Source organism: Miniopterus natalensis, chromosome 10 (genome assembly GCF_054644295.1).
Source record: "Miniopterus natalensis isolate mMinNat1 chromosome 10, mMinNat1.hap1, whole genome shotgun sequence".
Classification (NCBI taxonomy): domain Eukaryota; kingdom Metazoa; phylum Chordata; class Mammalia; order Chiroptera; family Miniopteridae; genus Miniopterus; species Miniopterus natalensis.
Genome location: NC_142090.1, coordinates 16,668,010 through 16,681,692, shown reverse-complemented (window position 1 = coordinate 16,681,692; position 13,683 = coordinate 16,668,010). Strand labels below are relative to the sequence as shown.

Genomic DNA, 13,683 nt, shown 5'->3' with positions numbered 1-13,683 from the left:
TCAAGGTAGGTAGACCTCTGAGAAGGTAACAGTTAAGCCAAGATATATATGAGATGCAAGAAGGAGTGACCATAGGAACATCAGAGGAAAGAGCATTCCAAGCAGAGGGAACGGCCTTAACTAGGTGAGAGCAAGCTCAGAGCATTAGATATAGTGAATAAAGGTGGTTTATGTGGTGTGGCCCACTGGAGCACAGGGGAGGGGTGAGCTTGTAGGAGATGGAATCAGAGAGGTGGTCCTGTAAGCAAAATAGGGAGCTTAAAGTTGATTTACAATACAAAAGGAAGTCTTTCAAGATTTTAAGTAGAGGAGTGACATCTGATTTATCTTTTTAAAAACCACTGGCTGCTGTGAAAAGACTGGATCAGGAAAAAGTGGAAGTGGGAAGATCAGTTAGGAAGCTCTTATAATAGTCAAGGTGAGAGATGATGGTGACTTGTACTCAGGTAGCAATTGTGGAACTAGGGAAAAGTGAATGAATTTGGGTTGTCTTTTGGAGGTGTAACTGACAAGAGTTGCAATTCAATTGGTTGTGGATAGAGAGGCAAAAAGAGGAATCAAGAATAAGTACCATTTGCCAAGATGGGAGTTCTGTTTTATCAAGAGTTCTATTTTGGTCGTAGTAAGTTTTAAATATCCATTAGACACCCATGCAGAGCAACGAAGCGATTAGATATATGGGTCTAGAGTTCTAGAGGGAGGACTGGCCTAGAGAAATAAATTTGGGAACTGTCGTCTTATGGACAGTGTTAAAAGCCATAGGACTGGCTGAGATAACCCAGGGAGAGAGCGGAGATAGAAAAGACGATGAAACCCGGGACAAAACCCTGGGGCACACCAATATGTTGAGGGTGGGATGAGCCAGGAAAGGTGCCAGCAAAGGAGTAAGAAAAACACTCAGGGAGGTGGGAGGACATACAGGGTATTGTGATACCATAAAAGCGAAGAAAAGAAAGTCAAGTTCAAGAAGAAGGGAGTGATCATCTGTGTCTAATGCTGCTGATAAATGGAGCATAATAAGATTGAGGTGTGTCCATTGGATTTGGCAACATGGAGAAAACTGATGACCCTGTAAAGAGCAACCTCAAACGGTGGGGCTAAGAGCCTAGTTGTTGTGTTGGAAAAAGGACTGCAACAAAAGGAGGTAGACAATTGACATAGACAACATAGAAATTTTATTGTGTGAAGGATAATAAAAAATGTATGATAGCTGAAGGAGGATGTGGGGTCAAGGGACAGTGTTTTGTAGCTAGGCGGTACTGGAGTATGTCTGTGTCCTAAAAGAGATGATCCAGAAGAGGGGATAATTACAGAACTCTTGCATTTGACAAAGGAAAAGAGTGTGAGATTCTAAGCACAAGTGGAGAGTTGGCCTTTGATCGGAGCACAGGTGGTTCATCCTTAATGTCAAGAAGGAAGGTGGAGACTCTCTGGTAGATTTGGCAATGAGAAGATGAGGGTGTGCTTGTCTGATTGCTTCTGTTTTCTCCATGAAGTATGAGGCAGGGTTAGCAACTATTGAGGGGCTGTGGGGTAAGGGGATTGAGAAAGGGGAAAAGGTATGAAGTAGGCCTTTTGGAGAACAGGAAGGCAAGCATGCAGGATTGCCAGGCTTTATTGAATGCCCATTTAAGACTTTTGCTTATTTAAGCAGCAGCTGAGTTTTGTGGGATGAAAAGGGCTTCGTTATTTCTCCCTACCTCAGGTTCTCACGGCAGTGACCCTTGCCCTGTAATAGAGGGACCTTGAGTGAGGAAGGACTGCATTGGCCAAAGATGACAGTGGCCTCGAGTAGCCTCTTGAACACGGAGGCCTCTCTCTCTCTACTCTGATAAAAGGCTTAGGTGGGGTCATCAAAAGGACAAACAGAGTTGTGCATGAGGGGACTGGTCAGAAAGGAGAAAGGATGTTGTGGGGGCTAATGGAGAAAAAAAGAAAATAGTTTACACCTAAAAGCTTACCAGCCAGTACTCCTCCTGCTTCTCCAGGCCATTGGTTACCCATCTTTTTTATTAACTGTCTCTATTAAGTCACCTACCTCTCCTTCCTGGCTTCAGAGCATTCAGCTTGACACCATGGGAAGTGTCTCTGTGTGGGCTGTTTGGTCCCAGTGTCCCAGGCATACCTGTAGCCTGAGTTAAGTCCATATGTGTCCAGCAAAGCAGTGGTCTGAGTCATCTCCTAGTTGGGAGTTCTGACTCCTGATCCAGCATGGGACATGGAAAGAAGAATTCAGATTGACTTCAGATAATGTGAAAACCAGAATTATAGCTTGTTAGGGCTGGAAGAGCCCTCAGAGGTCATCCAAACCAACCAACTGATGTATAGAAGAGGAAACTAGGACCCAGAGACGGAAAGTAACTTACCCAAGGTGATATAATGAGACATTAACAGCTAGGATTGGAACCTAGGTCTGATTCCCAGCCGAATGCTCTTTTCATGGCACACTTCACATAGCCTTTGGTCAACTGGAAAATGGCTTGGGTAAACTGTGTTTCCTGCCATAGGGGGAAGAGGTAGTACCAGAGACGCCATGTGAAATCCTCTACCAGGGCATGCTGTATAGCCTCCCCCAGTACATGGTAAGGAGTTGGTGGGGTAAGGACATGGTAAGGAGCTGCCCTTCTTTGCTCCAAGGAACAGACAGCTGAAAGCCATTTCAAGCTGAGATGTCCATCATTTCAGCTTGTTTCCTGAGCTTTTGCCCCTCAGGTGAGGCTTTCTCTAACACATTAGAATTCCAAGCTTTCCTCAGGGCTCTTACAAGAGGAAGGAGAACTTGAGGCTGCTCCCTAGTCCTTTTGGAGGGGTGGAGAGTAAGATGGGATCTGTGCAGGGTGCATTGGGGGCCCTAGTCCTTCTAAGGTCTGCTATGATCTGTCATGTCCTACATAGCCTCAGGCTGAGAATGGTGAGGATGCTGATAGTCAGGGTTAGAGGAAGGAAAAGGGTAGAAGAAGTGAGATCTTGCTTATACCTCCCATTTTATTTCTAGGCACTGCCCCTCTCACTTTGCTTCTTCCATCCTCTTTGGAAAGAGCAATCTTGAAGCACAGCAGCCTATAAGCGTCCTTCTGGCTCCTGAGTCTCAACAGGCAGGCCTCTCAGGACTGGGCACCTGGTTGCCCCTCTGGAGGCTGGGGGGATTTGGTCATTGAGGGGAAGAACTTAGAGGAAGACTTGAAAACACTTCTCATAGGGCTGTTGAGGTGTTGAAGAAAAGCCTTATTGAATGGGATGGATTCCTTGTTTTCTACTTTCCAGATTGCTCTGCTTAAGATTCTTCTGGCTGCAGCTCCCACCTCCAAGGCTAAGACAGACTCAATCAATATTCTGGCAGATGTCCTGCCTGAGGAGATGCCGTGAGTGCTTCAGCTGGGGTGGCTGCTGAATACTAGCTCTCTTGTCTTCAGGGGTCTCTTTAGTCCCCACCCCACCTGGTTAACACAGGGATTATCTCCAAAGAGATCTACCTTCCCCCACCAGTAGCCCCTTTCCACTACATTGCTCTCTGCTGTGCTCTTTTTAGCTCAGAATTGTGGGTCTGGAGGGCAGTATCAGTGCCAGTGACTAGCTGCACAGGTATGTGGGTGGACATTGCCAAGGGATGAGCTTGCCAAAAGAGAGAGAGAAACAAAGAGACCAGAGAAGCTTTTCTCCAGACAGGCTTATCCGTAGGAACTCTGGAGGTTTTCCTAGCACAGAAATTCAGGTTTCCTAAGCTCTGGCTCTCTTGTGTATATTGTATCTGATCCAAATATGTATCTATGTAGAGCTCTCTCAAGCCACTCTCTGCATTGATCCTTCCTATCACCATTGTAGCGTCACTGTTCTCCAGAGCATGAAGCTGGGCATCGATGTGAACAGGCACAAGGAGATCATTGTAAAGAGTATCTCTGCCCTGCTCTTGCTACTCCTCAAACACTTCAAACTGAATCACATCTACCAGGTGAGCAGCTAGGAGCTCTTCTCCACAGGGCTTAGGTGTTCTCTAGGCCCTATCTCCCAAAGAAGGGACACAAGGGCCCTTGTAGTTCAGCTGAGCATCTTTCAGCCTTTTCTTTGTCTTACTCAGGGAATCAAAATACCTGTTGCACAAGCTTGGGGTGGAGATATGGTGTGGGATGAGAGGAACTGTCCTAGAAAGGTGTAGAAGTCTATATCCTTTGAACATTATCTGAGGATTGTGGGTAGGAATCTAGCTCCTTGGAAGTATGCCCAGCCAGCTTTGCAACAGTGGAAGACAAGATTCAAGCATTCTACAAAAATAGGGGAGGGGGAAAGCATGTTGAGTATAGTTTTCTATACATGAAGCACCTTTCTAACATTTGAGATATAATTCTGAATAAGGCACAGTTCTGGCTCTTAAGGGCTTAGAGGTCTTTTAAAGGATACAGATACATAAATATTCAGTTATAGAGTGATAAGGACTGTGATACAGGAAAGCATTGGCTGATATGAAAATACCTAATCCAGCCTGAGGTGAAGTGACTGTTAACCTGAGTCCTTAAGAGATGTTAGCTACAATGTGGGAGTTGTCAAGGAAAGAGGACAGGAAGCATTTCAAGCAGGAAAAGCTAATTTGTGAAAATCCAAAAGGGAGAGAGCAAAGTACCTTTGGAAACTGATTAAATGTTGCTGGAGTTCTGCCTGGGGTTGTGGGAGAACTGGTGGGTGATACATGAGGCTGGAGGGGACAACAGGGAGCAGATCATAACACATATAATAGCACACATTATTGAGTACCTATAATGTGCCCAGCACTCTGTTATGCCTGTGTGGGATCTCATTTAATTCTCTCAACCCTATGAGGTAGGTCTTATTTTATCCCTGTTTTATAGATAAGGAAACGAAAGCTAAGAAAGGTTAACCTGCTTCCCTTGCCATTGTTTGCCATGCTAAGGTGTTTAGACTTGGTTCTGTAGGCACTACCAAGGTATAGAGGAAGATGGGAGTAGTGAATGGATGGTCACTGTGGTGAGATCATGGGGAGGAGAGACTTTTCATTCCTGCGCAGAGGCTCTGTTCTATTTTCCTCGTACAAAGTCAAAACCAAGCTTGCTGGTGGAAGAGCAGGTCCTTAGAGCACAGGGAAACCCCTGCAGGGTCTGTGTCCATGGCAGGTTTGACTGTACAACCAGTGTGTTTCTCCACTTTAGTACATTCAGAGACATCTTTGGTTGTGTTAGGGTGTCCTGGGTGCTCACTCTCCTGCTAATGTTTGCTGAACAGCAGCAGGGCTGGGAGGAGTTGGGATGGATGTGAGATAATGTTCCTAGCAGAAAGAGCAGGGAACTGAGGATGTGTGTTTCTGTCTGCTTCTTTCTCTTGGTGGGCAGTATGTGATTCAATAGCCAGATAGGTAGGTGGCTTGATGGGTCTTGCCAGTGTCAGTGAATCCTGACAAGGCTATAGACATATCTCAAACTGAAAAAGGTTTCCCATCACTTGATAGAGAGTATGTATTATCTCCTCCATTTGGGGCTTTGGGAAAAAACCCTGGGTCAGCTGCCAGGGAGAAAATATTTGAGCAGAAGAGAGAAATGGGAAACACCAGCTGACTCCCCTCCTCTAACCACACATCCAGGGGCAGAGGGCAGCTTAGTTTGCTGCCATGGCTACTTCTTGGTAATCAGGAAGAACTAGGGTTTTTAAAACGGCACAATTTTCTGCTTTTTCAAACTAGTTTCTGCACTGTCCCAACAGTTTAGGTTCTGGATCTGGAGAAAATTGTGTCTGATGCTCCTCAGTGTATCATGGTCAAAATCCAGGTCACATAACTTCATGACACTGCCTCCACTAGGTCTTCCTGGACACAAACCCTATCTAGATTCAGGAGAGCAAAATGGAGTCCCTGGGCTCTGGTGTTTAGCTCATCAAAGAGATCTTGGACTTATTCTCAGTACAGTATCTGTTGACTGAATGGCTCTTGTTGATTCATTTAAAATACTGATATTCCAAGTACAGAGAACCATACAGACTGGCACTGGAGCCCACATTCCAGTGGTTCATTTGGTTACTATGTGTTGTCTCCATGCTGGCTGAGTGATGTCAGCAGTTGCTGGTGGTAAGTTGCACCTGTTCTTGCTATATCAATCACAGTGAAACACTGAGCCAGAGGTTTGGTGTGGAAGACAACTTCCTCAGGGTTGCCTTCCTTTCCTGTTGAGCTTAAGAGCAAATCTCACAGCAGTTCCATTGATCTGTAATAGGATCATTCTGGTTTGTTTATGTTTTGTGCTTTTGGTCAGGAATTTGCAACATGTAACATTACAGATTGCCCCCTTTCACGTAGGATGGAAGAGCTGGAGATGATTCTCCCCCTTCCCAGGCAGGAAGACTGATAACACAAGAGGACAGTGGATAACTTTCGGAATGGATATTCAATTTATACTTGCCTTTCTTTTTCATACAGACCTTCTATTCTCCCCCAAATAAGCAGCCCTTTCCACTTTGATCTTTTAATTCAGTTTGAATATGTATCACAACATTTGGTATTTGCCAACTGCATTCCATTGATCCTGAAGTTCTTCAATCAAAATATTTTGTCCTACATCACTGCTAAAAACAGGTATGGACTCTAGACAGTTTTATTTCAAAGGGTTAGTTTGGGATGATTGAGAAAATTACATTGTCTCTGAGCCTGTCAGTTCTGGTGTCCCAAGTCTCTTCTGTCTTAGAGCTATTACTGTTTAATTTAATTTCCTTGTAATGTTAGCTGCTGGGATGTGTGGTTTGGCCTCATCACAAAGATATTTGTATTTTTAAAGTTTTAAAAACTGAAAAATGTCATGACTCAAAGTAATGATGTCCCAAGTCTCTTCTGTCTTAGAGCTATTACTGTTTAATTTAATTTCCTTGTAATGTTAGCTGCTAGGATGTGTGGTTTGGCCTCATCACAAAGATATTTGTATTTTTAAAGTTTTAAAAACTGAAAAATGTCATGACTCAAAGTAATGAAACTTCAACGCTGAAATTTCAGCTTTATGGCAGAAGGATCCGAAAAGTGTTTCTTGTGAAACAGCCTGCTTCTCTGGCCAGCCCCCATCTTAGTATAAATCATAAGTTGGATTAGTTACACTACTTTGTAAACTGTAAAGTGTTATATAGAATTTGTAACTGAAGGTAAATAATAGATCAATTTGTAGTTTTTAAGATTACATTATTTTTACATCCATTATTTCATTTAATCTGCAAAGCAGTGCTAAGAGGTATTAAAACAAGTTTTGTTTCTTATTTTACCAATTAGGAAACAACTCAGGTTAATTGACTTGCTCAAGATTAACATGCTAGTGAGACTCGTTAAGTAAACAGCAAAGATAGAATCAAAACACAAATGGCTTTCTGATCACAATGGTTGTGAATACAAATTGCTTTCCATTCCTCCAGCCAAGTGGGAGGTGTTGTTATAGAACAGATCTTTGTTCCTTAGTTTGCTCCTTCCATGAGAATTAGAAGCATGTTAAATCAGTAGCCTACCAGAAGTGCTTTGATAGAGGCAAAGTTCCTAAAGTAGAAGAAAGAAGGCTGATTCCTTGGAGTGACGGGAAAGGGGCTTTCAGTATGGCCTGAAATTCCTCCATGGAGAGGCAGCTTACTTATATGTAGTTTGAAACACACACACACACACACACACACACACACACACACACAGAACCTGAAGTCATGAGACCTCGATTCCTGACCTGGATATGCCATTTGCTAGCTATGTAATCTCAACTAAGACACTTTGTTTCTCTGAGCCACTGTATTTTCATCTTTAAAATGAAAATAATACCTCCTCTGGCTGTATTATAGAGCTTTTATAAGCATTAGTTAAGATAAACATATATGAGAGTGACTTAAATACTTTTCCCATGTGAAGTAAGCATTGGAGAATGTGGAGTTTTTTGGTTTTGTTTTTTTCTAACTACAGGAGACTTGTGTACCGGCCACCTTAAAAATAACACTGACTTGCTAGTTGGGTTACCAGGGAAAATGAAAGTGTAGGTTGGGCTAGGTAAGGGCCACAGCTTCATGGAGGCACTTGTGTGTATCAGTCAACCTTCTTAAATAAGTAACTAAAACCAGCTAGACCTGGCTAGTAAGTAACTTGTTAGAAGGAAATGGGAGGTGTATCATCTTGAGGAACCTAGGACAGGGATGCGCTCTGGGCCTTCGGGTTGGTCTGTGGTGTATGAAGCCCAGGAAGTCCTACACCTCTATCTATGGACACCAAGCCTCTATACCTCCACTCCAGTGTCCTCTCTCATTTGCAAATAGTAGTGTCTGTTTCCCACTCCACTCAGTGAAATATGCCCACATGAGCTAAACATGTCCTGCCTCATGCCACTCAGAGGCTGAACTGGCTCCTAATCCTTGTTCAACATTCCCAGGGTTAGAGGTCTGCCCCTGGGTCTGTCAGTTGTATCTGGAGAAGTTGGGTTCAGGAGCTAAATGCACTCATAGGCCTGAAAGAGGAGGGGCAAGCAATCCAATATGTGTCCATTGCGATCATTTGGAGTTGGAAGAGTGATAGACCAGACTATGCCATTTGCTAAGGTTGGCCTGGGTAAGATCGTCCTCCTGTGTACCACCCATAGTGTATTTCACTGTTGCATAATCCCTGAGAAACTTGGAGCACCCACAGCTCATTGCAGTTTCCTTGTAATGCAATAATTATTGCATTATTTCTAGGCTCTTAGTCTAGATATTCTAGAAACTTTTTACTTTCTTTTATGCCCCCTTAGGCTAGAATTCAGTTCACTGAGGTTGGAACAAATCCATCTTTGATTTCCCACCCCCATTTCCTAGTCACCAGCACCTGCTTTGCCATGGGGCTTTGTCAGTGGAAGGTGGACAGTTGAGTGGATAAGCCAGCCCAGAATGTTTGTATCCTAACAGAGCAGCAGAGAACTGGCAACCCTGGGAGAATCTAGTAGAGTGAATTAAGATGAGCAACACTGTAGATAGAGACATTGCCTTCTCCTCTCCTCCCTTTGTTCCCTAGGTTATCTTTGTGGATTTCTTGGACAAAGGTAAACATTTCTAGTGGAGTAAACTGTTGCCTTTTATTTGAATAGATGTTTGACTTTCAAAGTACAGAGACAGGTCCAAGGAACACCATATTCCTCTTTATAGCCTCTGCTTTGCCAACATCATTTATCTATTTCTAACTGCATTAGTTCAGATAGAGTGGTGGTTTTTTAATTTTGTTTTTGTTTTTTTGTTTGTTGTTGTTAATCGTCACCCAAGGATGTTTTTCATTGATTTCTGGAGAGTGGAAGGGAGGGAGGGAAGAACGGAGGGAGAGATCTCTGAGAGAGTGAGACAGACATTGATTTGAGACACATTGATTGATTGCCTTCCCACATACATCCCGACTGGGGGCAGGGATCGAACCTGCAACCCAGGTACGTGCCCTTGACCAAGAATCAACCCAGTGACTCTGGTCCTCGGGCCAGTGCTCTAACCACTGAGCTACACAGGCCAGGGCAAGATTGGTGTTTAAAACTCATCGAATGTCCCAACCAGAAGAAGCATTAGAGATTAGCTAGTCTCAATTCTGCATTGTACCAATGAAGAAGGGAGAAGAGGAAAGAACTGTCATTTTGAATGACTATGTTCCTGTCATCGTGTGGTGCCTTATTTCCCCTGCTTCCCTGGGCTCACCACAGAGCCTCCAGCTCCCCTGGGGGCAGGTGCTATTACCATCCTTGAGCTACTTGATTGGTCCTGCTGCAGGTTGCTGCCTTTGTTTCAAGCTTCTAGTAGGAGTAGCTTATATGATTATTCCCTAGAGTTCCTGGCTTTCAGAAAGAGACATATAAGTCTTTGTTTCATCCTCACATCCCCAATTTGTTAAGTGGAATAAGTTTGGGCAGCATCTCTGGGAGCACAATTATATTCACACATACACACAGGCATATACTTAAATACAGACACAAATGCACACAAGTTTACATATTCCTTTAAAGAAGGAAAGAGAAGGGTGGCTGTACAGAGGCTCTGTTTCTACTCTCTTTTGCCTCAGCCAGATGGGGGCTGGTCTGAAAGAACTCTCTTGGTTCCTTTCATGACTGTGAGGAGAGGAGACTAGAGCTGGAGTTGGCTGGCACCAAAACCCTGTTTCAGCTAAGGTCACTAAGCAATTTGGGAAATAGATAGGGTCAGCTGGAGAGGAATAACCCATGCCCTTTAATATACAACTGTTTCCTGCCATTGCCATTTACCTAAAGCCTGTCCTTATCTCTGCATCTTGCAGCATCTCGGTCCTGGATTACCCTTGCTGTACCATCCAAGATTTGCCAGAACTTACTACGGAGAGTCTGGTAAGCAGATGGGGATTTGGTAGCCTTTGAAATTGCCAGGTAGCAGAGGCTGGCACTTGCTTTTCCATTTCTTCTATCTCCATAATGCCCTGGTTTGGAAGTCTCAGATTAATAAAGGCATATTGGCAATAGCACAGAGACAGTAGGGGTTTGGTTTAGAGCTGCTGACCCAGTTGAGAACAATGTGGAAAAGCTGAGCATACCATTTTGTAGAGAAAAGTGTCAGTAAAAATCAGTAAGGAGGGGAGGAAATTTAGGAAGATAATTGGACTGAAATTTAATGTGAACATCTGTGCAAAATGGCAGGAGAATCTCATCTGGTCTATCCCAAACAATTATCTGTCTTTCTGCTGTGCTACAGGCTATTCACTTTTCATTTTCATATGGGTTATAAAACACAGGAGTGGTACTTCAGAAAATACCTTGCCTAGGTCTCTCTGAGGCAAAAGTCAATATAGCCACAGAAGGATGACCCAGAAAATTCCTTATTCTGGAAACAGCTCTAGGCAAATCAGAAAAGTTCCTCAGAGTTATTCTTTAAAAATATTTTTTATTGATTTTAAGGGAGAGAGGAAGGGAGAGGGAGAGAGAGAAACATCGATATGAGAGTGCAACCGATAGGTTGCCTCCTGCACACCCCCTACTAGGGATGGCGCCCACAACTCGGGCATGTGCCCTGACTAGAGATTGAACCAGCAACCTTTTGGTGCATGGGACTGGGACGATACCCAACCAGCTGAGCCACACTGGCCAAAGCCCTTAGAGTTATTCTTAATTCCATGAAACTAACTGATGAACAGTATATTGAAACATCAAGTATCTACCTCATCATGCATGTATTGCCATAGCTCCTTAGCTATTCCTTAGTCCCTACCCTCACCCTGTTGCATTGTAATTTGTATCTGTTTCTCCATTTGACTGAAAATGCCTTGAAGTAAAAGACAGTATCATCATCGTTTTTTTATCACCAGAGTCTAGCACCATGTTTGGGTATATAGAAGGAGCTCAACAAATGCTGAGTAATCAGATGACGACACCCATGTGTGCCACAACCCTTTGTTCCCCAATTTTAATACCTGCAAAATGTTGCATCAAAAAAGTCTTATGTAAAAATAGGATGATAACCTTCTGTGGTACAGGTTTTATAGAACCATAGGATTTTGGGCTGGAGGGGACATGAGAGCTATTTGCCCAAACCCCTATTTCAAAGATGAGAAACATCCATTGAATAAAATGACTTTTCATGGTCCACGCTTCATAGATGACAGACTCTGAATTAGAGAAAGACCCATGTCCTGAGACACTAAGTCTAGCACCCTTTTTAGCACCAGGGCAGGAAATCTGTCTTACTTAGATGTATTCTCAGCAGCCAAGAGGAGCTCCTTACCCCTGCAGAGAGAGGTAATAAGTTTTCTAACCCTGTTTATGTTCATTATGTTATTCAGTCTTTAAAATAACTATGAGGTTGGTATTACTATTTTATGGATAGAGAAGTTAAGTAACTGCCAAAACTTCACAGTTGAATGTAGCAGAGCCAGGGTGGAGAACTACATCCCTGCCATTCAAATTTGGAATAAGAAACAAGTGGTACACAGACAGCATTAAAATTCTGTTAGGGTATTTGAAAACAAAGTGAGCTTTTATGACCTGAATCTATTTTTTTTTTAACATTGATGTAAGAGGGAAACATTGATTGGTTGCTTCCCATGCCCCCACTGAGGATTAAACCCGCAACCCATGTGCCCTGACCGGGAATTGGGGAATTGAACCCTCCACCTTTTGATGTACGGGATGAAGTTCTAACCAACTGAGCCACACAGGCCAGGGTCTGAATCTGTTTCTTTTTTTAATATATTTTTATTGATTTTAGAGAGAGAGGAAGGTAGAGTGAGAAAGAGAGAGAAACATCAATAATGAGAGTCATTGATTGGCTGCCTCCTGCATGCCCTCTGCTGGGGATCAAGCCTGCAACCTGGGCATGTGCCCTGACCAGGAATCGAACCCCAACCTCCTGGATCATAGGTCAGTGCTCAGTCTCTGAGCCACTTGGGCCAGGCTGAATCTGTTTTCTTGATACAATGTGTTCTCTATATCTGTTCCAATTGACCTTTTAGGGTATAAGCATAAAATTATTTAAATAATTGTAATGCTTTTCAGAAGACTTAATTATTATGCAAGAGTGGGTGAATGCATTATCTACTCGTAATAAAAAACAAAATTCATGTTAGGTATTCCCTTTCCTTCCTGTGAAGCAACAGTGGCACCTGGTGGTTTCATTACATAACTACAGTTTGTTTTGATGTGTTTTGTTTGCATGAACTTAGGTTAAGTACTTCCCTGAGTCCAATCATAGGCTTAAGTAACTATCAAGTTTATGCCGCATAGGTGCTCAGTATAATGGTTTATCTAAACTGATGCCTTCTATACTCAGAAAAGGCTAATATTTATATGAGTAAGATTATTTCTTTTTCAGACTCAATGAATTAGTTGTAAACAGAATGTACTGTTTTTTTAAGTGTTAAATGTTATTCTTTAAATAATATTTAAAGTTTTTTCCAATTATAAAGTTAATATATAATACTGGAGAAAAATAGGGAAATGTGGGGAAGAAAATTAAAGTGCCCTATTTATACTACCTACATATAGCCACTGTTAATATTTTGCTGCAATTACCATATATAGTATATATTTATTCATATATATACATATTATTTCAGAAAATAATGACCTTGTTTCAAGTCACATAGTACAATTTAAATGTTCACCATATGATTTTATTAAATATTCTTGAGAACATAATTTCTAATAGCTACACATAATATTCCACTAATTAACATTTTCTTCTTGTTTTTTTTAATCCTCACCAGAGGATATTTTTTCCATTGCTTTTCAGAGAGAGTGGAAGGAGGAGAGAGAGAAACATTGATGTAAAAGAGACGCATCGATTAGTTGCATGTGCCCCGACCATGGAGCCTGCAACCGAGGTACATGCCCTTGGCTGGAATCGAACCCAGGACCCTTCAGTCCACAGGCTGATGCTCAAATCACTGAGCCAAACCAGCTAGGGCCCACTACTTAATATTTTTTAAATGATTGTTTTCTATTATTGTTGGGCATTCATTTCAATTTTCTCTGTATAACTTCAAAATGAACATCCTTGCACATGAATCTTTGATCTCATCTTTGATTATTTCCTTAAGATCAAGTCCTAGAAGAAGAATTACTCAGCTGAGATAGTCTTGATTCATATTTTCTCAGTTTTCTAAATTTGAACTGAATTCAACTTCATCTGGCATTCCCACTATACTTGTAATCAACATGAAATAAAGGGAAACTTAATGACACATTAATTTCTAAAGTCCTTCCATTTTGT

General features: G+C 42.4%; 1 protein-coding gene and 1 long non-coding RNA gene across 2 annotated transcripts in view; one reads left to right on the top strand and one right to left on the bottom strand.

The window, feature by feature from the left end:
* STRIP2 (striatin interacting protein 2) overlaps window positions 1-13,683 on the top strand; it is a 44,281-nt gene that overhangs the window by 17,738 nt on the left and 12,860 nt on the right. The window contains exons 14-18 of the mRNA XM_016213332.2: window positions 2,508-2,582; window positions 3,265-3,362; window positions 3,823-3,949; window positions 6,471-6,571; window positions 10,244-10,310. Of these exons, the coding sequence (XP_016068818.2) occupies window positions 2,508-2,582; window positions 3,265-3,362; window positions 3,823-3,949; window positions 6,471-6,571; window positions 10,244-10,310 (468 nt within the window). The remainder of the gene's footprint in view (window positions 1-2,507; window positions 2,583-3,264; window positions 3,363-3,822; window positions 3,950-6,470; window positions 6,572-10,243; window positions 10,311-13,683) is intronic.
* The window catches only part of LOC148092197 (uncharacterized), a 36,218-nt gene that overhangs the window by 11,274 nt on the left and 11,261 nt on the right, over window positions 1-13,683 (bottom strand). The gene's annotated exons all lie outside the window — the stretch shown is intronic.